The sequence below is a fragment of the Humulus lupulus genome, chromosome 3 (assembly GCF_963169125.1).
Source record: "Humulus lupulus chromosome 3, drHumLupu1.1, whole genome shotgun sequence".
Lineage (NCBI taxonomy): Eukaryota > Viridiplantae > Streptophyta > Magnoliopsida > Rosales > Cannabaceae > Humulus > Humulus lupulus.
In genome coordinates, this window is record NC_084795.1 from 240,969,250 (window position 1) to 240,995,481 (window position 26,232).

At 38.2% G+C, this 26,232-nt stretch overlaps 1 protein-coding gene across 1 annotated transcript; it reads right to left on the reverse strand.

Moving 5' to 3' along the window:
• Positions 1–2,077: 2,077 nt before the first annotated feature.
• LOC133825504 (proteasome subunit alpha type-7-like) lies at positions 2,078–25,951 on the reverse strand. The gene is made up of 6 exons (XM_062258435.1): positions 25,865–25,951; positions 25,755–25,763; positions 24,257–24,286; positions 23,993–24,106; positions 3,132–3,202; positions 2,078–2,534 (listed from the first exon to the last, which is right to left on the reverse strand). The coding sequence occupies exons 1-6, from the start codon at positions 25,949–25,951 to the stop codon at positions 2,078–2,080; spliced, it is 768 nt and encodes a 255-aa protein (XP_062114419.1).
• Between the last annotated feature and the right edge of the window lie 281 nt (positions 25,952–26,232).

Sequence of the window (26,232 nt, forward strand, 5' to 3'; positions counted from 1 at the left end):
TAACTCACAACACAATATTGAACCATTGATTAAAAAAAAGACACAAAAAAAATGTAAATAAGATCTTCCTTACTAAGAATTATATATGTATGAAATTTTTAACACCTCAAATTAACCCAATTCTAGTTTGAACAAACAACCACGTGCACAGAAGCAAACTATAAGGTTACACTAATTTTATCATTAAAACATTTTTGCAAATAGATGGTGTGCAATGTCAATATTCAGGGCAATAAAAGAAATATTCTTGAACTAAATTAGAATAACATCAGAAATCATGTTTAATAAATAGAGTCATACTGAACAAGACCCAAAGCAAAGGAAAAAAAAAATTCATATATAAAACAAATATAATCAGATTGGAATCATTAAAAGAGAGGAAGATAAAAGAGAGAATAATTAAATATGAGGTAGATCAACAACTACATTATTATAAAATTACTCCACAGTAGCTAGTAAGTAACTTACATTATGATACAGAGCATCTTCAGCAATTTGAAACATCAGAGCAATAGATGGATGTTTTTTGTTCTGACTTCACCACAGAAAAACCATACCCAAGTAAGGAAAAATGCTTTACACGGAAGAGTCAAACACTCAAGAAGACATGGAAGTGATTGGATATCCAATAAAACATAAGGGTGTTCTCTTAATCTCTTATAAATACCCATTAAAGGCTTCAATTACTAATATAAAAACTTGGTAAATACCCAATTTAAAATTAAATTAGTCATATTTATTTATATAACTAATTTAATTTAAGTTTCTACTTTTTTATTATAAACTTACCAAATTACACTTCTCAAGTGAAAAATAAAATTAAAAATTAATAACCTGGAGAGAGAATTTTTACTTAGAACAGTTAGAAAGAGTTATACTAAGAATCAAGTAAGGGTGCAATACGAAAGTTAAACTAAAAATTGGTATTTTTGTAATATTTTCACACAAGAGGCATTTTCCAACTAGAAATTCAAAAAAATGTGTGATTTTTGTGCTAAAATTAATTAGTAATTTCACACTCATTGGTTTTGTAAAACTCCTCTCCCTTTTTCTTCCCTGTAGCTTATGTTTGGTATTGGGGAAAAAAATTACTGGATCCAAAATAATTATTTTTTCTTTTCTTTCCACTTTTTTACTTTATTTCTTTTCTCTTTTCTTCTCTACCAAACCTAGTACTAAAGAATAAATTTAAGAAGTTTTTGTAATTTTTTAAACTTCAAGGTGAATTGCATAATTTAATCGAAACAGGAACAAATGTTATCATATTTCTTAATTAATTATTATTTTTGTTGATGAAAATGAAAACTTCATCAATTGCTTTAACGAAAAATTGTTCAAATGAGGTTAGAAATGCCTAAAGAGTAGATACAAATCTTACACAAAGATGATCTATAATGATTAACCAAGTCAATTACAGAGGTAGAACACCAAAAAGCTAACACCTATGAAGATAAACCAATAAAATTTCCCACAAACATATACAACCCACCATGGAAGAAGAGCTTTAACAAATCTAAATGTAAAGTAAAGACCAGAATCAAAACTATGACAAAAGCTAGTGATTAAACATCACACATAAATAATTACAAAAAAACATTGCATACATATCAAAGGTCAAAGCTCCCCCAAAACAGCAAATAACTGCAAAAACACTACTTACACCATCCTCCATTTGACCAAAACTAAATCCAAGCGATCTTGTTGTTAGTGTAATTTTTGTCATGCTTTGAATTTCACGTTTAAATTATATAATGTCCTAAAAATGAATAAATGTAAATGATATAATGTCCCTTCTTTCTCATGATTTGAAGCTTTTTCAATATTAAAAGATAGATTGTAAAATCATTCACATAATTGCCAATTCAATTCCACATAATGGATAAGGGAAGCTTTGGTTGGGACAACCTTACAGTGAGGACACAGAAAGGTGAAGACAACCGTACTGTTGAGATTAGCTTACTATAATTGTTGAACGTATTTTAACTTAGAGGTGGATTTAGTTTTAAGATGAAGTTCTTGTAATTTTGAAAACTTAAAGGTGAGTTACATAATCATCATTTCTAATGATTCCTTTATTTTATGAAACTAGATTAAATATGCATCGTTTGCTATTACTTACCTCAAGCAAAGCACTAAGGGCGAGCTTGACAGTTTGTTGCCTAGTTGTCTCCTTGTAGTTTTTCTCAGGAAACTCACGTAATGAGTTAGAGTTTCTTCCAGTGCCATTTGCTTTCCAGGTTGAAAATGTCCCAGAAGGATCTGTCTGATATAGTGTCGGTGCACCTGTGTATGGGTCAAAGCCAATAATCAAAGTTGAAAGCCCAAACGATCTAACACACCCACTTTGTGTATACTTCTGTTGAAGACCAGCAATGTAGCAAGTAATATACTCAACAGTTACTAGATCCTCAACCGTAAGTTGGTGGCTTTGACATTCAATTCTCACCTTGTTTATCAAGACACGAGCATTAGCTTTGAGCCCAGGACATGCCAATGCAATGTGATCATCCAAATTCACAATCTTCCTCACCGTTCTACACAAAAACAACCAATGAGAGAAGATAATCTTCTGTTCATCAACATAAAATGATTCCAACACATGAGCATTGCCAACTCCCAGTTCTTATTTAACATAGACTCTAACTAGTTCAATCTCCATTTCTTATAAAACTACACAATCTAAAATAATCCAAATTTCAAGGCTCATGCCTCATGGGGTAAGGGATATAGCTAAATCTCTCTCTATTTCCTCTATCCCCAAAAACTAAACATTAATTCATACACCTATTGGGCTTAATTGAGTATCAAAGTTCAGTAAGATTATGCAAAAAAGAGCCAATTCCAAGATCAAATCAAAACCAATGAATTTCAATTTCCAGCAAAAGTACATTTAAAAAAAAAAACACTACATTTCCTTTCTTTCTTACTCCAAATAAAACCCCTAAAATCATAATTTCACAAAAACTAGATCAACCCAAACCCCCATAAAATGCAAACCGTTTCGGCCTCATCAGACTTTACAAACATCTAAACATAAAACCCTAGTTCAGGTTTAAAATCTCACTCTACTCAAATAAAAAAAAAATGAGAAAATACCAAAATAAAACTCAGTTTGGAAAGAGAAAGAGAACCTGGAGTCCTGAAGTTTAGCAGTGGACTTTTTTTTAAGCCCCGTCGCGTTCTCAAATCCCACACATCGTCTCTGTAATTGCAAGTAGAGAGAGAGATATCATTCCATTGCAGAGACTGAGAGAGAACACGAGGGGAAGGCAAACAGTCCCTGCCTGAAGCCCATCGCTGAGACATAGCAGCCTCTGTAGCCTTCCATTCATCCTTCGGCCATGCGAGAGAGAGAGAGAGAGAGAGAGAGAGAGAGAGAGAGGTGATAGAGAGAGAGACCGAGTGAAGGGGAGAGGTGTGAGGCATGAAGGTTAGGGTAGAGAGAACCCATTTCAGGAGAGAATTTTCTTTTGTTTTATGATTTTAGAGAATGAAAATGTGAGTTAATAGTGGGGAAAAAGTAAAGGCGGGATGTTTTAACAAAAAACAAATCATTTGGCGCCAGTATTAATTTTATTTAGTTTTTTGGCTAATCAATAATAATGCTTTTAAAATTGTGTAATATTTTACTGTAATATTTAGTCAAATTTGTTGTGGTGACATGAGGCATAAGTGTATTTAACCAAAATCTGGTTACAAGGAGTTATAGTGTAATTGGTACAAAAAAATAAATATTAAATGCATCCACTACGCTACCCTTCATCCACCACAATACAAAATATAACTTTACAATGCTATGTTCATCCAACACTATAACAAATCGATCACAAAATCATTTACAGTGTGCTCCCTAAGGCCTTAGATTTCACTTTATCTCTTATTGTATTCTTGTTCAAGTTAAATATATTTGAGGCAAATCGAACCCGCTCGTTCTGGCTATCAAACTAGAAAAGATATTAATTACAAAAAACAATTATCACTTAAGATAAACACAAAAATTAACACAAACTCCAACAAATACAATGAAAACTAAGAAGAATCTCAATTTCTACTGTAAAAAATATATATACATATAGATAAAAAAAATTATGCTTGCCAAACCTTGCCCTTCGAAAGATAATCAAATATGCGACGTTCCATTAAGTTAATGACAAATATACCACAGTCAAGCCCGTTCGGTATGGTAACTCAGTCATTATCAATTTTTAAATTTCTTGAAATACCATTGCACACCGTAAATTTTGGGAATATCATTGCAAAGTTCTATATCCAAAACACCAGCCTATTGCAAAGCAAACAAAATCACTAATCAACCCCTCCAATAAAACTTTTGTCACAACTTTAAAATAATTAACTGTGAAAAAATACTTAACACCTCATTAACAAGGTCCTCCCCAAGTGCCTTATTGCACACAAGAAAATAGACTCATATTTGAACTATACAACTATCAATCTTAAATATCGACAAGAACAAATGACATCCTAACTCATCGAAAACAGAAGAAAAAAAATCTGTCATGGTAAAATTTGTTGGGAAAACTTATACAGGATCATGTTTATTTTTATGTACATCATACAATAAACACATTAATATAAGATAACCTAGAACATGTTTCTAAAATTGAATTCATATAGAGATAATGGTAAAAACACTTACATTATACGCAGTGGAATGATTAAGTCCTTCCTTCATTTTCTCTAACCCTTGTATCATTTCTGTCGTAGAGTATCACAAAGAAACTAAACCGTTCTTCAATTTTCTTCACAGCCTTCCAAAGTATCTTTAGAATCCCCTATACTAGAGTAGGAAGTTATCAACACATGAGATAGATACAAAGAGAAGAAGAGAAAAGAATATTGAGGCTTAGAAAAGGACTTATGCTGTAGAGAGAATCTAAAACCTACTAGATCTTCTGATCTTCTCAAAAACTTCTTGTGTTTGTCATCTGTTTTCAACTCTCACTAAGCATTCCTTTTATAGACTCAATTATGTCATTTATTTAATTAAATATCAATAAAATAATATCCAATAATCAGCCCTAGGTCGAAATTATCATGGGCTTTAGGCCCGTGAAAATTTTCATTTAATTATAAGCCCATTGGACTTAAAATCAAGGGCTTTATTATTTTCTATTGATTAATTAATTAAATAATTATTTAAATCATTTATCAAATTAATAATTTATAATTTGAACCTTGATTTAAACTTATATATATTAATTTAGACACCAATTTATCTTAATCAATAAATTTGCCATAATTTATCTTTTCTTTTCTAAATTACATAATTCTGCGAAACTATCCAAAATTGACATAGTCAACTTTTATAATGAAATCAATTAATTGAGACTATCTAGATGATTTTATCCAAGGTACAGTGGGGACCATGGACCTGTGAAATCAAGCTCCAATAAGTTATCATAAATTTAACAAATAAATTTACTAACTTATTAATTCCTCTTGACTCCACTAAAGACTTAGAATTGCACTCTTGAATTCATAGAACGATTTATAACAAATATAGATACGTTATCAATTATCCATTGTTACAACCATAATTGTCACTCAATCCTCTATAGACTGTCTACAATGAGATGGGACTAAAATATCGCTTTACCCCTCATTGTATTTTATCCTTAAAACACTTAGTTCCTTGTAAATGATATTTCAGTAAACTAATATTAATTACTGAAATTAGATCTCTATCATTTAGCACCTTGAACCAAACTAAAAGGAAACCATCGTTTTACTTCTTTATCAGAAGTTATAGATGTTCATATCAATGATTAACACTCCCACTCAATTATAATACTGAGTTTCCAAGATGTAAGTACGGGCTAGTCCATAGGGTAAGCTGGTAACGAACAAGTCAAAGAACTCAAATAATACAATCAATTAGAATACTAACCACTTGGAATTGAGATTGAATTGAGCTATGGTCAACTATATGAAATGACTAGAATAGATAATAATGGTATGTTTACTTATCCTATCTACTGTCAATATCGGTCCAATCCGATGTAACAAATACATCCAATCTTATCTACTTTGCTAATGTTCTAGAAAGAACATAACACTACACTGTGTAAGTAGATCATATCGTAGATTAGCGAGTCTGTGTAAATCCTGTGCACTGACTAATCAGTGGACTAACTTATTTTGAACATATAATCATATTTATATTCCACTATGATTACGTCACTATAAATATGATTAGCTATATCCCTAGGATTTAATAGAAGTTTATATTAAACAAACAATCATGAAAATAAAACATGTGAGCAAAGTGATTGACCAAGTCAAAATTTGATTTCTATTCTTTTATTGATAATAAAATGAGATTACAAAGAAATTGGGTTTAATTAGGGCATAAAACCCCAACAAAAATATTATCCACTTAACATATACAACAACTTATCTCAACCAATATTTAAAGAAACAACAAAAAGAAATTTAATAAATTAATATACATACAAGTACATCTTTTACAACAGTAAAATCACCCATAATAATCACCGCAAAAAATTGGTCCCTCGGCCAGGGTCGGTCTCTTACTAGCCATAAATTTGAAATACAAATTAAATTTTTTTCCATTACTTGTAACAAAAGGATTAATAAAAAATATATATCTTCCCAGACAATATACATTTACTTATAGTCATTCGAGTTGTCAAGAACCACGTTGTTTGCAATTCTTTACGGTACTTTTTCAGTGTTAAAAACTCAAATATCACGTTCAATACCTATGCAATGACACCAAAAACTTGTTGTAAGAATTTTGAACTACACAAGTGCATGTAATCGTTTCAAGTAATACAATGATAAATCAAGTATCATTCCCACGGAGACTTTTATTAAATAGCAAAAATCCATCTTTAATCCTAATTGATTCAACAAAGAATGAATTAAAAATTTATAAGACTAAAGTAATAAAATAATAAAATAGAACAATAGAGAATCAATATTAAAATTTAAATTCAATAGAATAAGAATTATGCTTATTCATTTCATCAACTATCCACCTATGCCTCTCTAATGTGAATTTAAGAATTCTTATCTCTATTGTGATAGCGGATTAAATTGTAAATTATATTCTTACTAGGACTTATAATTCTCTACAATAAGCAATATCCTACATCTCAATGGCAAACTAACATATTGCAGGCATTAAACATGTAATTCCTATGCTGCACAAATCATACGGGTACTTTCGTCCAATATAAATCTATGATTATTTGAATATAGCATATTTATCCTTCATTTCTCAGATCTCAAGATAAAATCATATAAATCAGTGAATGGTGATCAAGCATTCACAAGCATTAAACACAAGTCAAACAATTCACAATATTGCTAGTAAATTCATAAAAATTGCATTAGATAATCATAAGGTTTCAAGAGAATCCATTAACAATCTAATATAAGAAAATTAGTTCATGCTAAACATAATCAATTCCACCAAACTAAATATAAACATCATTACAGAGAAAGTAAAAGAGGAAAAAGAAAAAGAATGATAGAACTAGTTGATCTCCATGCTTTTGCCTCCACAAAGTGTTCCTTGAGTCTCTTCTTAGGGTTTTCTTTTCAAAAAATCATCATAATGTTGCTTAATGTTGCTTAAAATTCCCTAATGTACACATTGACCACCTCAGGTGCCGCGACCCCATAATTGTGCACCGCAGCCCATGTCCTCGACTGCAAAACTCACTCATCTTTGACTTAACAAGCACCTCGACTCTACTATGCTTGCGGCCCTCGACTTCTCAGGATTTGGGGTCTCTGTCTAATCGCAGCGTCGTAGCTCTAATGCTCAATGTTGCAACTCAAATGCCTTTTTTTTTTTTTACCAAATCACATATTTTTGACGCCAAACATGGTCATTTATCATTTTTTCCATAAATCCTGAAATATTATCAAACACAGGCAAGAAAAGCATCATATTACACAAACATAACTAAATAAGCTCGAAAATTCCCTAAAACAACTCTCCAAAACACTATAAAAAGTACTCTATCAACACTTTTTCACTGTTAAAAACTTAGAGATCACGTTCAGTACCTATACCGCAATTGTGGGTCTTTCAACAATAAGTAAAACAAAAAATTAAAGTAATGTCTAAATTTTAAATTCAACTCTGTGATAAATGTAAAATATTTAAAGAAATGCCTCGCCTCACCGTTAATAATTGTGAAGGACCCAAACATCTAAACACATGTCGTTCCAATTAATTAAACTCCATCTCCACCAAGGGCTCATTAAAATCACCATAGGAAAAATTCAAGAACTTCAAATATTCAATTCGTTAAATAATATCAAATATTCATTAGATATATAATATCTCTAGATTCAAATAAACATACAACTCCATATATTGCCATCCCCACCCCCTAATCAAGGCCCTAAGCCTTATTAGGTAATTTTGGGACGTTACAACTATCCCCTCCTTAAAGAAATTTTATCCTCAAAATTTTACCTGAACAGCTTCGGATACTGAGTCTGCATATCCGCCTCTAACTCCCAGGTCGCTTCCTCGACCTTCCTGTTCCTCCATAATACTTTAACTAAAGGTATAGTCCTGTTCCTCCATAATACTTTAACTAAAGGTATAGTCTTGTTCCTCAGGACCTTGTCCTTCTTGTCTAAATTCTGAACTGGCTGTTCTTCATAGGACAAGTCTGCCTCCTGTTCCAGTTCCTCATAACTCAGTACATGAGTTCCATCTGACACATACTTCCTCAACATGGAAATATGGAATACATTATGCACACTAGACAGTGCAGGGAGTAAGTCCAACCTATAGGCCACCTGCCCAATCCTCTCTAGGATCTCAAACGGTCTCACAAACCTAGGGTTCAACTTGCTATTCTTCCTGAAGCTCCTCACCCTCTCAGAGGTGAAACCCTAAGGAAGACATAGTCTCCCACCGGGAACTCTACGTTCCTCCACCTTGGTTTTGAATAGCTCTTCTATCTACTCTAAGATGCAAGCATCCGAGCTCCAATCTTCTCGATAGCCTCAGTTGTCCTTTGAACTACATCAGGACCCAAATATTTCCTCTCACCCATCTCATCCCAGTGAATGGGCGACCTGAATTTCCTACCACACAACACTCATAAGGTGTCACCCCAATGGTAGACTGGTAGTTGTGGTTATAGGAAAATTCTATCAAGGGAAAATAGTTACTCCAGGACCCTTCAAACTCCAACACACATGTTCTCAGCATGTCCTCCAATATCTGGATAGTCCTCTAAGATTGACCATCGGTCTGAGGATGATAAGTTGTACTGAACTTCAGCTGTGTACCCATTGCCCTCTACAAACTTCCCCAAAACTTGGAAGTAAAGATAGGGTCCCTATCAGACACAATAGACCTCGGAGTCCCATGAAGGCAAACTATCTCTCTCACATAGAGTTCTGCATACTGGTCAGCCGTGTAATTCATCTTCACTGGTAGAAAATGAGCTGATTTCATATATCGATACACGATGACCCAAATAGAATCATGCTGGCCCACTGTCCTGGGCAACCCTGCCACGAAATCCACCGTGATGTCCTCCCACTTCAACTCTGGGATATCCAGAGGTTGCAACAACCCTGTTGCCCTCTAATGCTCAGCCTTGATCTGCTGATAGATCAAGCACTTTGCCACATACTCAGTTACATCCTTCTTTAATTCAGGCCACCAATATAGAACTCTCAGATCTTGGTACATCTTCGTGGTGTCCGGATGTAGAGAATAAGGGGTAGTATGAGATTCATCTAGAATCTCCCATCTGATCCCGGTGTCCATCGGAACGCAGATCCAATCCTTGCATCTCAACAAGCCCATGCTTGACACTGTATAGTCCTTAGTTATTCTAGCTAGGACCTCCCCTCTAATCTGTCCCAACTGTGGGTCATCTAACTGCTTCTCTTTAATCCTCTCCAAAAGAGTAGACTGTAGAGTGATGTTGGCTAGCTGACCCACCACTAACTCAATTCCTACCCTAGTCATATCATCAGCCAATTTCCTCGATATCTGTCTGGCACTATATAACTGTCCCGGACCCTTCTGGCTTAAGGCAGTTGCTACCACGTTGGCCTTTCCAGGGTGGTAGAGGATCTCACAATCATAATCCTTTACCAGTTTGAACCACTGTCTTTGCCTCATGTTTAGATCCTTCTGGGTGAAAAAGTATTTTAAGCTCTTATGGCCAGTGTATATCTCACACTTCTCACCATACAAGTAGTGCCGCCACATATTCAGTGCAAAAACTACTGTTGCAAGTTCTAAGTCATGTGTGGGGGTATATCTGCTCACATTCCTTCAACTAACGTGATGCATAGGCAATCACCTTTCCTATCTACATAAGTACACAACCCAGACCCTGCCTCGAGGCATCACAATAGACTACAAACTTATGCTTGTCTGTAGGAAGGCTCAAAACTGGAGCAGTGATCAAACTCTTCTTGAGTTTCTGAAAGCTGTCTTCGCACTTGTCTGACAATACAAATTTTTTATTCTTGTATGTTAACTCTGTTAGTGATGATGAAATCTTGGAAAATCCCTCCACAAAGCATCTGTAATACCCTACCAATACCAAAAAGCATTCTTCGGTTTTCGCCAATCTCTTACCGCCTCAATCTTCACTGGATCCACCTTAATTCCATCCCTATTGACTATGTGACCTAAGAAGTCACCCGTGGCAACCAAAACTCGCATTTCTTGAACTTCACATACAGCCTGTGTTCTCTCAACATCTGTAGTACCCATCTGAGGTGCTACTCATGTTCAATCTCTGTCCAAGAGTATATCAATATATCGTCAATAAAGATGATCACAAATTGGTCCATGTAATCTTTGAACACCCTGTTCATTAAATCCATAAATGTTATTGGGGCATTCGTCAATCCAAACAACATCATCAAAAACTCATAATGTCCGTACCTGTGAGAAAATTTGTCTTCGGTATATCCTCTTCCTTGATCCTCAGCTGGTGATAACCAAATCGAAGATCTATCTTAGAGAATACCTTTCTACCCTACAACTGATCAAACAAATCATCAATCCTTGGCAGTGGATATCTATTCTTGATTGTCAACTTGTTCAGTTCCCTGTAATCGATACACATCCTCGGAGAACCGTCCTTTTTCTTCACAAAGAGAACTGGTGCGCCCCATGGCGAAAAATAGGGCCTGATGAAACCCAAGTCTACTAACTCCTATAGTTGAATCTTTAGTTCCTTCAGCTCAGCTGGAGCCATCCTATAAGGTGCCCTAGATACTAGCTTTGTCCCCGAAACCAATTCAATTACAACCTCAATCTCCCTGGCAGATCCTCTGGAAGCACGTCCAGAAACTCACAGACTAATCAGGTCTGTTCTAGTCCCACTGGCACGACTTGAGTGGTATCCACCGCCCGCCCCCCCCCCCCCCCCCCCTAAAATAGGTCTCTAGCTCTAAGTACAGATATAATAGGTATATGGGGTCCATGCACAGTGCCAACGAATACAAATGGGTCCTCACCCTCGGGCTCAAAGGTTACCATTGTTACACCCAGATTTCGAGAATGGGAAGTTTGATCTCAAAGCTCAGGCTTGTAAGGTGTAAGCTCGAGACTAAAACAGTTATCATGTGATCCACAAGTTAGATACAGTTTCGCTAAAGCTGTAAGTGACAACCCCGGATTGGTGAGCTCGAGCATTATGTAGCCTCGAAGGTGCTTCGAGCTTATAAGTTAGGCTCGCAACTCACAGTAGCAATGATTCAACACTTGTATAAATTTCTTGATTTATTTCCTGCCCTCAGACAAGACAATTCAAGCTCGAGTATTGTAAGCTTGAGGAAGATGGTCTCGTCAAAGATCACTTCTTGGGAACATAGACAAACCAAGGTGATGAGTTCGCAATAGGCAAACGGTCTCGAAGGCATGTGAATCTATCATCCAAGCTCATTAGCCATGTGTGAACGTGTTTATTGTTGAAAAATCCCTATGTTTAAGGGATTGTATGTAATTTGTTATTAAATCCCAAATATCATGGGATATTACTGCGTACATAGTAACTAATGCATTTAATGGCATTATTTTGTTTGATTTGTAGAATAACTTCCTGAAATATGTGGGACACTAAACGTGGTCCCAATAGAACCTCTATCGACCCCCAGTATCAGTGAGCCTAATGGGGAAGACATGTGGATGATTGACTCCCAACTGACCTGGATGACCAGCATTCTCCTAGCAGAACAAAGGAGGCTCAGAAATTGATGTATCAGATCCTGAGATACACTATTGTGGAGGGAAGGTTGTACCGAAGAGGATATTCTATTCCACTACTCCGATGTGTAACTCCACCTGAGGCAAAGAAAATTCTGGAAGAAATTCATGAAGGATTTTGTGGATATCACACTAGGGGCATAGTTTGTCCAAAATAGTTATAAGACAAGGATATTTCTGGCCCACAGTCAAAGCGGGCGCGTTCGAGTATGTCAAAAGATGTGGTAAATGACAGTGATTTTCCTCGATTCCACGAGCTCCACCAACTGAGCTCAACATGCTGACCTCCCCATGGCCATTTGCAGCATGGGGAATCGATCTCATAGTCTCATTACCAATAGGCAAAGGTGGAGTGAAATATGATGTGGTCGCGGTCGATTATTTTACAAAATGTACATAGGCCGAACCCCTGGCGACAATTACCTCGAAAAAAGTTTTAGACTTTGTGGTAAAAAACATTATCTGCCGATACGGAATGCCCAGAAAGATAGTGTCGAACAATGGTACCCAGTTCGACAGTTATTTATTTACCCATTTCTGTGAAAAAAAAATGGAATAATAAAAAGCTTCTCCTCTATTGCCCATCCCCAAACAAATGGTCAAGTCGAAGCGGTCAACAAAACCCTTAAAGGCTCCATGAAAAAAAGGTTGGAGGAGGCTAAAGGAAGATGGCCCGAGGAGTTACCCCAAGTTTTGTGGGCTTATCAAACCACAACTCGCACTTCCACAGGACATACTCCCTTCTCCCTGGCATATGGATGCAAAGCCATGTTGCCAATTGCAGTTAAAATACTCACAATTCGGAGTCATGCTTATGATCAGGCCTCGAACCAATCCCAGCTCGAAGAAAGTCTGGACCTTATTGAAGAGAGACGAGATGAAGCTCAACTGAAAAATGTCGCATATCAGCAACGAGCTACTCGATACTTCAATAAAAAGGTTTGAAATAGAAAATTCAGATTTTGAGACTTGGTATTAAGACGTGTATTCCTGGCTACAAGGGACACGTCTGTTGGAGTACTCAGACCTAACTAGGAAGGACCTTACCAGATCGAGTCTATTATTCGACCTAGGGTGTATAAATTGGCCAGATTAAATGGAGAATTAGTACCACGAGCTTGGAATGGCAAACATCTATGACCTTACTATCAGTATTGTAGGAAAGATGCTTTTGTTGTAATCAAGCTTATTTATTTTTCAGACTTTTTAATGAAGCATTCAACTTTGCTTAAAAGTTATTTTATTTACTAAATGTTGTATTTTTTTTCAAACTCTCTTAAATCAATAACCTATGGTCACACTCATAGGATATTAAGGGTGCATCAGTGGTATACAATAATACCATAAGCTTTAAAAAATAAATAACATAGAATAAAAATGTATGGATGGTTAACCCGACATGAGAATATTGTATACACGTAAACTAACAAAAATGTCTGAATCATTAACCCGACATAGAAGTTATAAGTGTATACACGAGCTAAAGTTGTCTGGATATAACCAGATACGTGAGCTAAGTTGATCTGGACACAACCAGATTATCAAAATTATAAGTGTCTGGACATAACCAGATACACGAACTAAGTTGATCTGGACATAACCAGATTATCAAAATTATAAGTGTCTAGATATGACCAGATACGCGAGCTAATATGATTTGGACATAACCAGATTACCAAAGTTACAAGTGTATGGATTACAAACCAGACACGAGCTAAATAAGTTTGGAACAAACCAGCTAAAACTAATCGACAGAAAGTTGGAATATAAATAAACCTACTTTGAGTTAAGTCGAGATTGAAGCTGGAATATTTTGCAAAATGATAGTTTCGACCTCACAACCTTGGGGAGATACTCGAGGAAGAGGAAAAGTGACTAAAAAAGCAGGATATAACTAAATTACCTATCTTACACACCATATAAGTACTTTCGAGTTCATGGTAAAAGTAAGGTCTGACCTTGAAAAATAACAAGATCGGACATGGATACATCGAGTAAACTGTGCATTAATGCATTGAAACTCGAGCTTAAATCTGATAGATATGTTTGTACGAACAAACAAGCATAAAAGCAAACCTTTAATATTAAATGCTTAAAATATATCGACTTAGAAATGTAAAGCAAAAATGTTAAAGTAAAAGCTTAATAAAGGTTTTCGAGCAAAGAAAATCATATACATAAATGGCTGTCTAAATAAATATAAAATAGCCCCTGAACGAGCTGTAGATTGTCATTGCCCCAAGGGCATAAAAAAAAGTATTAACGGGACGCAGCCCATGGCCTTGCTTCTATGAAGCATGTGCATCCCCCCAGCAGTATCCGGCTTCTCCATTGCCTTTTCAGCTTCCTCCTCGACGTCCTTCTCATCGAGTCGAGCTTTCCACCTTGCAAGGAATTCCAATTCGAGAGTATCAAGAAAGCTCGTATCGAGATCAGCATTGGTGGCCTAGATTCGATACATGGCCATATCAACTACGTGATCCTTCTTTTGCTTGATTTCTCAAGGGGGCGAACTTTCTCACCCTCGATTATGCAAATGTGGCCTTCTTCTCCTCCTCGAGCTTGGCATTTAGCTCTTCAAGCCCCTTGATTCTCGATTCCCTGTCCTTAATCTCAGAGTCTTTAGCCTCAAGCTTTGACTTTGTAGCCTTAAGCTCGTCTGGGAGCTTGAGCTGGAGATTCTTCAACTCCTAAGCATAAGACATGCTCGAATGGACTTCATTGTTCAACTTTTAGTTTAGTTGAGAAAATGTAGCAATGGCCTATACACAAACAAATTGGGTTAGAAAACATACCAAATAAACTTGAACAGACAACATGATAGAGTAGAAATAGAAAATTACCGAGCAGATGAGCTCGCTATCCTTATCAGAAAGGGTGTTGGTGTCTCGGCAGGTGGTTAGGAACTGCCATTGAGGAGCACTGAGATTGTTGAACCTTTGGCCCACTTGACACAGAATGTCCGAGCCAAGGGTGGCTCCGTGTGTCCCCGCGGCATTGTCGATCATGTACTCACTGGAATGAGTCGAAATCGACAATAAACGCTCTCGAGTGGGAACCAGCTTATTTGGAGCTGATGTGGTCTTTTGAGAGGCTCAGATGACAGGAGGCAGGGGAAGGGTGATCTCGTCAGATACCCCGATGTTGAGGTCTATGGAAGTAGCTTGGCTCGGGCCCTGAGAGTCTGGAGGAGGAGGGGTCATCTCAGTTCTTTTCGGGACCTTAGAAGGCTGTACCACCCTCTATGATGCCCTCGGGCATTTGCTTTGCTTTGCTACCAAATGAAGGTTGAGTACGTTGTCGAGATCAGACTCCATATCGCCTGCATATACAAGTCACATATTAGTTAACCAGTTTAAACTACTAAAAAGAAACAAAGGTTCAAGTAAGAAGAAACCTAACTGGAACTCTCCCCCGAGCATGTGCTCTGCGACCATGTAATCCCCCTATCTTCAGACGAGGCTAGAGGAGTCCCTTCCCTATACAAGGGTGGCAGCCTCGAAAGGTCCCTATATTCATTGGTACCGTATTGAACGGCGACCCCATCCCAGACTTCATTTAAACTATACATAGTCTGGAACTTTCCTAACCAACTATCAAACCTATGAACCCTCTCATCTACCCTAGACGATACATGGAAATTATCCCTGGAATCTGGGAATAGGATCAGGGTGTTGGGCTTATGCTTTAGTAGGGAGGGGGACCACATAGCCGAGCTGAAAATGACATTACCTCCACCGCTCGAGCTCGAAGCCTCGTCGTTTGCTTCATTTCTCGAGCATGGGTGTTCATGATGACAAGCCACTAGGGAATGGACCCATGAGCTCGTTGACCTCTATCTTGGAGGAAGCTTCTCAGTCAGAAGAGGTACGTGCTCCCACTCAGTATACTTGCGGTAAGTGACGTTGTCCGTCGGCTGATCCTGCTCCAAAAGGTCCCAGGCTTGAAGTTTATCTTCATGGAGAAGATAAGACAGAGAGCGCCTACCGTAAGGCAATTGGAGTAGAGCCTTCTTGTGCTCCACCATCGAGTTCGAGGGCGTGGAATGGTGATAATTGGCTGAAGAAACTAATACGTGTCATTAGTTCGAGCCTAATCACTAATCAAAATAAAAAATAATAAGTATGTGAACTTACGAATTCATTGGAGCGAATAAAATTTGGAGGGAGAAGGCTAGCATGATGTTTGGAGGATGGTTCGGCATATCCTCGAAGATCTTCTTCTCCTTCGAGTAGCTCGACAGATACTAAAAGTCGTCTCCTCCCCGAGCTCGAGAAGGATTGCTTTTCAAGCAAAAGAGATAGAGGATCTCTCTTGGTGAAGGTCCTTCCAACATTAACTCGTGGTATAGCGACCTCAGGGCAGACAAGACCCTGTATGAATTGGTCTGGAGTTGGAAGGACGTGAGCCCAACAAAATCCAGAAAATCCTTAAAAAAGGATTTCAGGGGCAATAGAGCCCCTGCCTTCATATGTTCGCAACTCCTGGCCGCGAGCTTAATCTTATCGTCGGGTTGACAATCACTTGGGGCGTAGAAACTTCGCTCATTTGGAGTAGCAGCTTGGCACATCAGCGAGCCGGATAGTCTTAATCCGTGGCGAGCAAGGATGTGAGAATTTGTCCCATCGAAGTCACCGAGCTCCAATAATGCTTGGCTTCGAAGAATTCCTCCCTGGAGGTAGGAATGGTAGCTTGCGAGGTAGATGGGCGATTTGAAGGATCCTCCATTAGAGAAAAGGAAAGTACACTAGGGTCAAAAGCAACGGTGACTTTAAGCTTGGGATCGAGGGGGATAGGTCGGAGCTTGGGTTCTGGATCTAGGTAAATTGCGACCCAAAGTTTCCTCCTTTTTCTTTCCACGATCTCGTCGATCTAACGTCGGAAATGGGCTTGAATATCCTGTTGTTCGCACTTCACGCGATGCTCGTGTATCAATCGCTGGTTTCGGGTGAAGGGAGATTCAGGACTTGGAGTTGTTGGAGAGTAAAGGATTGTGAGCAGTGACCCCCACCGTTTCTCAGAATTCTGCGACATCTAGCAAGAAAGAAAAGGGTGAAGGCCAGGCATACAAAAAATCAGAGTATGATTTTAGGTGATTCGAGCTCGAAGGCTCGAGATCACGGAGTAAGCTCGATCGAGACCGAGGTCTCGAAAAGACAAGCCGAATTTGAGGAAGAACCCAGAACTATTGTAAAGTTTGGGCTTCGAGTGTGTATTTGGCGTGAAAGTAGGAAAGTGTGTGTTCATTTTAAGAATCTAGAATTTTCAGGGGAAAAGTTGACGGTTACCCAAAAAGGTGATAATTTTGGGATTTGTGCAATTAAAACCCCAATTCAGAACCCCATTTCTTGGCTTACACGACACACTACCCGTAATATGAAAAACCCTATCTTTGCATTTTATGCACTAAATATGGGTTTTAAGTCTATGATTTCAAAAAAATTGAATCAAAAGTTTGTGTAATATCAGATGAACAACTTGGCAAAAGCTAGAAGTAGACACTAGTAAACACATTCATACAGCAGAAAAACACGTAAATAACAGAGCAAGGGTGAAGAACGGGAACTTACACACAAACGTCTGAGAGTACAATGAGATTGACGACTGAAGGAGTGGTGTCAAGGAAGCTCTCAAAGAGTCAAAAAAGCTAAGGGTGTTTTGCCTCTTCGGTTTGGAAAACATGCAAAGGTGAAACAAATTTTTTAGTTTCTGGTTTTTTTTCTCTGAAACTCAAAACGTGAACAGGTAAAAGTAAAATGAGGAAGATGAAATGGGCATATTTATAGACCACAAGGAATATCAAGGGTCGAATTAATCTGGACCGATGGCTGGATTTGGTATCTGATCGAACAGTCGGGTGCAAACGTGGCGATGGCGGCAAAAATTTGGCAGGCGAATAGACGTGGGTATGGTGAAAAAGTACTCGAGTACTCTGATTGAGCAACCCGTGACTGACGTGTGTCCACACTCGAATGTAATAAGTGGCTCAGTTTTTGAAAGGGGCAGTTGAAAATTTTTCTTCTCATGGGATTCGAACTGATACTTTTGATGGGGCAAAATGTTACACCCAGATTTCGAGAATGGGAAAAGTTTGATCTCAAAGCTCAGGCTCGTAAGGTGTAAGCCCAAGACTAACACAGTCATCATGTGATCCACAAGTTAGAGACAGTTTCGCTAAAGTTGTAAGTGACAACCCCGGATTTGTAAGCTCGAGCATTATGTAGCCTCAAAGGTGCTCTGAGCTTATAAGTTAGGCTCGCAACTCACAACAGCAATGATTCAACACTTGTATAAATTTCTTGATTTATTTCCTGCCCTCTGACAAGACAATTAAAGCTCGAGTATTGTAAGCTCGAGGAAGATGGCCTCGTCAAACATTACTTGTTGGAAACATAGGCGAACCAAGGTGATGAGCTCGCAATAGGCAAACGGTCTCGAAGGAGTGTGAATCTATCATCCAAGCTCATTAGCCATGTGTGAACGTGTTTATTGTTGAAAAATCCCTATGTTGAAGGGATTGTATGTAATTTGTTATTAAATCCCAAATATCATGGGATATTACTGTGTACATAGTAACTAATGCATTTAATGGCATTATTTTGTTTGATTTGTAGAATAACTTCCTAAAATATGTGGGAAGCAATTCAGAAAACCCCTCTATAAATAGAGTGGGATACTTCATTTTTGTATGGACCGAAAGATTGAGATTTGGGAAAAACTCTGTACAATTGCTTCCAGAAAGCTACCAGAGAATTCCAAAGAGCTAATAACATAGACTCGTGGACTAGGCAGACTTTAATTGCTGAACCACGTAAAAGATTCAGTCTACATTTTTTATTTCCTCTGGTATACTTTTGTTTAATTGCTCTTCTTCTTTAAGTTGACGAAAAATGGCGTCAACAACCATCTTCTTCTTGCAATCTATCATTGCCCCATACTTCTCTAGCCAATCCATACCTAGAATTATATCAAAATAAGTCATCACCAATTCGACCAAATCAACTGATAATTTCCTGCCATCCACTGTAACTAGTAGTGATCTAACCCATCTCCTGGAAACCACTAACTCCCCAGTAGGCAACATAGTACAAAACCCCACAGGATAAAAGTCACATGGTCCACACAATCCATCTATAATTCTAATAGTAACAAAAGAGTGTGTGGCACCCAAATCAATAAAAAAAGTATAGAAGGTTCCAGCAGTAGAAAGTTGACCTGTAACTACCGAAGGACTAGCCTCGGCCTCTACCTGGGTCAAGGTGAACACTCGAGCTGGCTTCAGGCTGTCCACCTTCTTTGGCTCTTCCTTTCTGGCTCTCGGGCAGTCTTTCTTCAAATACCCCACACTATCGCAAACAAAGTAGACCTTCGCCTGATATTCCACAATATGGCACCTCCTGCACCAAGCACACTCTGGGAATGCTCTCCAGATCTCAACGCCACTCTGCAGCCCATCTGTATGCCCCATGGCCTCCTATCTAGCCCTGAAGCTTAAACTGTATCCGGAGTCTTCTTTTTCTGATCACTAGGGAGGTCCCGACCTCCTAAAATCCCTTCTGGCTGCATTGTCACGCCAAATCTTGTTCTTTGCGCTCTCAGCTGTAAGCGCCTTCTCCACAACCTATGCATAGGTATTCAACCCTGGCACAGTGGTAATACGAACATCCTGGGCTATCATAGGTTGTAGCCCTTGAAGAAACCTCTCTCTTCTGGTCTCATCAGTGGGCACCAAATCCCTTGAAGTAACTTGCTGAATTCCTCAGCCTTCGCAGCTTTAACTGCGTCGTTGTAGTATTTCTCATTGAACAAAGTTCTGAACTCTTCCCATTCCATGGTGGTTACTGCTTTGGTCTGGGATACCACCTCCCACCATATTCAGGCATCCTCCCGAGATATATAAGTGGCACAGGCCACTCTCTCATTACCACCTACCCTCATAATATCCAGGATGGTGGTTATCATGGCCATCCACTGCTCAGCCTTCAATGGATATGAGCCGCCCTCAAAGAGTGGAGAGTTTTGCTTTCTGAACCTCTCATATAGGGGTTCCCACCTATCTCCCCCTGCCTGGGGCTGCACTACTACTGGTACCTCTGGCTGTATCACTGCCGGTACCGCAAATTGTGGGTTCCCTACTGGAACCTGTTATCGTCTCAAGATGCAGATTTCTTCTTCCTGCCTCTCTAAGCACCTACTGCCAATTTTCTGGGGCTGGCAGTGGGGCCTAGCCCTGATCATTCTCTTCACTAGCCTGTAACTCTTGGCCAGCCAACCTCTCTGACCTTCGAGGATTCATACTATTACTTAATCCACCCTACAGTGATCAAATTGACCGTTAGGTAAGTAATAACTATACCTCTTGTCGCCTAACGTTACAAGATCAAATAGATTAACAAACAAGTGCAATGCTAATAAGCATGCAACCACTCAATATATTCATTCATGGTGCTAATAAGCACTTCTTGATATCCATCAGCAAATAACAATGCACATAAACATATCCAAGCTTTTACGCAAGTATAACATTGTTAATAAGCATGTTCTTTTAATCCCTCCATTATTAATAGTGATAATAAGCATTTCCTGGCCTATAAACAAATAATAACACTAATAAGTGGTTCCCTTGCATTCACAAGCGGTAACGATGCTAATAAGCACGTTCTTTATCATTCATGTAGTAGTCAAGGGTCAGGCCCCATCAGATTATCTCATGCTTCCTAAACAAGGCACGCAGATAAGACATTCATATCATGTTTAAGCATTTAAACACATAACACAATAATAAATACCGAACCCTGAGTCGACCTTGTCTTTAGTGGCGAGTGTACATGCCCGGCCAGTCTTCAGGAACCCTTAAACCTTGGCAGCTTTGATACCAAATTGTAATGTCCTCCTAATCCAAGATCATTACATTGTGTACTTAAAATTGTGTGAGACTTGCTAATAAAGTCATTTGGCTTAAAACATGTAACTATGGTTAATGTCAAGGGTTAGGGTTAAAAATTTTGGTCAAAGGAACCATTGACTTTTATTTTAAAAGTTTCATACATTCATGGGATCCCAAAATATTACAACTCAACTTTTAAAAAGGTGCATATACATAAAAAAATTACATTTAGCCGACCTAAGCGGAAAAACTAGGGCTACAACCCAAGTTCTTCTAAAATATCCTCGGCCGTGGTGGTCGAGCAGCCGCATATGTACACACCGCCACCGAAGCTCTGCAACTCATGGCTAGTCAAGTTTTCCCTTCCCCTTACTTGCACCAAAAAGCACCCGTGAGCCAAGGCTCAACAAGAAAACTGTAGATGTGCGTAAATTGAAAAATACAGATTTTCAGATACTTATCTACCATGTCCAATAATAATAACCTACACATACAGTCATTTTGTTACAAACAAATGGTCATTGGACCAATTTGGGGTCACTGCCTTGAACAGTTGACCATAGAGCCAACCCCGGGCCTATGCCCTAGCAATGTGACCATAGAGTCAATTGGGGCCCTCGCCCTTAGCTCTGGGTAACTAGCCATAGAGCTAGCCAAACACGTTTTGTTTTCCAACGACCATAGAGTCAACTAACGTAATAGTACGTTGCTGATTAAGGCCTAAGCCTTTCGACCAACGCGCTTCTGTTGTCCTTGACTTATAAGTCAAGCCCTGATCTAGGTATTCAAACTTCAATGCAGAAATTGATATGAGTAGGCATATCCCAACAAAATGCGCATGCATGTATGTTAATCACATAACACCACCGAGTAACTGAACTCATAATTCTACTCATGCCTATTTAACGGGGCCTATGGCCCTAACCACGAAATTCATGCAAAAAACATGAAACACTTAAGCAGGTATAGAATATTAAAGTAGGATCAATCAACATGGTGAAACAATAGCTTAAAAATAAACGTTCTCAGGGGGCCCAAGCCCTAATCATAATTATTGATAACAGTCAGGCCAAGCCCTGATCACATATAACACGTATTTGGTGCATTTTTCTTACCTCAGGTCCAAGTGTAGCGTAAATTAAGGACGACCCTCGAGCACGATCCTGGTTCCAAGCCCCTAGCAATAACATAGGATTCCATCAATAACGAGCAAATAAAGGCTTTCCAACTGAGTCCTAGCCTCTGAGGCCTGGGATTCCACTAAACCGGGTAGTAGAATCAATCCCAAGCCCTAAGAAAAAGGTTCCCGTTATTAAAAACTCCCCAAGGCCAAAAATGGCAGGCAGGTTGCGACCTGCCCTTGAGGGTCACAGTGCGCCCCTCTAATCCAAGGCCCCCTCCCTCTGCCAAAGGGATGTGGGCCACGACCTGCCCAAGAGGGTCACAACGCACCTCCCAAACAGAGGCCTCTCAGGGCCTTAAGTTCGGCTGAGTTGCGACCCCTCAAGAACAAAGCCACGACTTGCCCCTGCAAATCCAGATTTTCCTCATTTTCCAATAGCTAAATCCAACCTAAAATATCCCAATTTCACCCCAAAACCATAATTCAATCACCACAACAGTTCTAACATCTTCCCAGTAGAAAAAGCCAACAAGAATCTAGTTATAAAACTCTACAAAACACCAATTTCAATTCTTGAGCTAAAAGGTTCAAGAACACCTCAAGAACAACTATGATTTCTAACATAATTCAGTTAAACACAGAGACTAAAATGTTACCTCAGCTGTGAATGATGATCCCCTAGCCACAAGCTATCCAAATTCAAATCCCTAGCCTTCAATTCATTGGTTTCTAGCCAAAATCCCTTTAGTTCTTCAACAACTAGCTTAAGGAAGCTTAGAGAGAAAAAGAAAGTGAGATGAGAGAGGGAGTCGATTCAGAAAGAGTCTTAACGTTTTGTTTCTTTCTTTTTGTTTCCTAAGGCTTAAGTGACTTAAGCTAATCCCGAGGCTCGGGGTACCAAAAACGTCCCCGAGGCTCGAGGTACGAAAAAGTCCCCGAGGGTAAAATGGTCAAACTTTCCAGTATTCCCTCCTAAACTCATTAACTCCCAATATATCCCCAATTATTCATTCTCATTACCTAATAACCCAATTAAATGACAGACACTCAAAATACCCCTTGACTTGCCCCAAGTCGGGTATTGGGTCCCGTTATGACTTTCCCGCTAACCTGCTCTCAGAGATCGTCTCGTGCCGAGTAACTCAAATAAACCAACAGAATAATGTGGTCACACATATATATCACATATATGCACACACACATATATATATATATATATACATTTATGCCCATAACGGGCCAAATTACGAAAGTTTCCATTCTAATAAAAAAAACGGGCCCACAGCATATTTAATACCCCTAAACATGCGCAATTAGTTTTATTATCATATAACTCACATAATCACAATCAAATATATCAAATAAACATATAACTCCATATATTGTCATCCCGCCCCCCTAATCAAGGCCCTAAGCCTTATTATCTATAGGCAACCGCTTCAACTCCTCACCCCAAACACTGTACATATCAATACTACAATGAACATTGGAATAGTAATCACACATACTAGCATGTTCCCCTTTATATCCGTCTACCTCGACATCTTCTTGACTCGTACTGAAATGTTCCCCTTTATCTCCCTGTACCACAGCATCTACTACTCTCATATTTACATGTTCCCCTTCATATTCCTCTACCACAACATTTGCTCCTCTTGTACCTAGATGATCCCCTTTATCTCCTTCTAAAAAAATCATCTTGTACACTCATCTTTTCAATCCTCACCTCCTTTTCCAAACAAGTGGCAAGAGATTCAGATACAACCCCCCTCACATAATCAAGGGCTCTCAACATTATTCCCATTAGTTCCTTAGTGGATTCTCTCCACTCCTCGTCACTCTGATTAATTGCTTCCACAACCATGTTCAACTTCATAACTTGCGACCTTACTCTCTCATGCATTCAAATACCTATAACATCATAAATATAAATATTCAAATAAATGATTCTGAAGTTAGTTACTGTTTAAATTTAATTTATAAAACTCACAATCACAAACTTGTAACCAGTTACATCATCCTATATAAAAACACAATTAAAAAATTAAACCAAAACAAAATTCACACTTATAATAAAATTTCAGTAATTAATGACAGTAAACGACAAAAAAATATTAAAATATGTTGACCGCGTTTTTGGCCAACGACGTGTAGACGTCAAAACGACAATAAACCTTCAAGAGAAAAATATGACACAGACAATTTTTATAGTGGTTCAGCCCCAATGTGTTGGTAATAGCCTAATCCACTAGGAGTTGTGATTTATTTAGCCTACACTTAAGATCAGATGAACTTGAGCCAACTGAGTTTCTTAAGTGCAAGTAGAAAAATATAGAGTTTCTCTCTCTAGAGAATACAGGCTTTATCTCTCTAACCTCTCAGAAAATGCCCCAAGAATGCCCCAAGTAACAGTCTCCAAAATCTCAAAACGAGAGAGTTTTCTCAGTCTAAAAAGATCAGATCCCCCCAAATGATGCCATGAGCCATTTATTTATAGGCTCATGGATCGTACATAAATATCTCCCTTTTACCGGGTCATTTGTTCTTCCAACAGACTTTAATTAATAAAATATAAATAAATCTAATATTACAACAATATGACTATTATTCCGGGATATCTGAGAGATTCCCGCGGCAGTTGAGAATGATTCGAGTTGAGGCTGTTACTGAGGACATAAGCAAACACCTCTCGTTGGCAAAGCACACCTCTAGCACACTTCTGGTCTAACATGACACATCTCTGGTCTAGCAAAACACATTTCTGGTCTAGCAAAACGGACTGACTGGTCGGCCAAAATGACTGACTGGTCGGACAAACACCTGACTGGTCGGACAAACATCTGACTGGTCGGTCATGACACCTGACTATTCGGACAAACACTTGACTAGTCGGTCATGACTCCTGACTAGTCAGTCAAAAATCCTTATCCGTCTGACAGAAACTCTACCAGGTCGGTCAGATCACTTTATCACAACTCCGAAGAGCCAATACATTTATTGACTATTAATGTGTCGTTTACAGACCATGTATTTCCACTTGTCACTTCTGATTGCCATGTCATCGAACTCCAATTTTTGGGGATAACAAAATACACAAAATAAATTCTTCATTTCATTATCTTTAAAACATCTTTTACAACAACAAAGTATAAATTCTCGATTTTAATTCTAAAATTAATATATTAGTTATCAAAGTTAATTTAAAAAAAATAATTACATAATTGTAACCAATTATCGCATCCTATATAAACACACAGCAATGTCCTTTTAAAACAAAAACAAAGATTATGAAGTACTATCGCATAACAGGGACCAAGCTCAATAGAGCAAGATGAAGAATAGGGACACCCCAAACAAATTTCTTCTAAATTCACTAACGTCAATTATTGAAAAGGTAAGCAGTTGGGTTTCGTGATCGATTAGTTGTTGTCCCTGGAAGATTTAGTAATTCCAATCCCGGTAGTACACAACAGCCCCTCCCACAATACTTCTAATACCTTCATTAAGAACAATTTCAAAAAATGAAAAAACTTATTCATTCACGAACCACAACAAATTCTCTCTCCATAGGCCTGTCCTTTGCTGGGCACTAACTTACAATTTCAGTTCGTCTACCATGGGTCAAAACTCTTCCATCCTCCTCATATGCTCCATAAAACCAGTTCACCCTTCCATGGCCGCTCATTTGTACCTAATCCTCAATCAACATTTGCCACCTCAGTTATCCCCTTTATATCCCCTTCTTTATTGCCCATTTAAAAAGTGATTCATTCTCCAAATAAAGCAAAATACACGATTATAAAAACGTTGAAGGTAAGTTAATTATTTTGAATTAGCAACTGAAGCACCTTCAGTTTCTAGTACACGACCCTTTATACGACATAGAGCTGTGTAGACATGTGAACAAAGAGAATTTCAGCACAAATACAATTTTTTGCATTCATTTTTCTTTCTTCAATACATAGG

What these genes read in the sequence shown, in the direction of transcription:
- LOC133825504 (XM_062258435.1), bottom strand. Translation starts at nt 25,951, where the DNA reads ATGAGCGGCCATGGAAGGGTGAACTGGTTTTATGGAGCATATGAGGAG. An exon ending in CTGGTTACAAGTTTGTGATT is followed by an intron (nt 24,107 to 24,256) that starts GTGAGTTTTATA and finishes GCAATTAATCAG; the next exon opens with AGTGACGAGGAGTGGAGAGA. An exon ending in GCTAAACTTCAGGACTCCAG is followed by an intron (nt 2,535 to 3,131) that starts GTTCTCTTTCTC and finishes GTTTTTGTGTAG; the next exon opens with AACGGTGAGGAAGATTGTGA.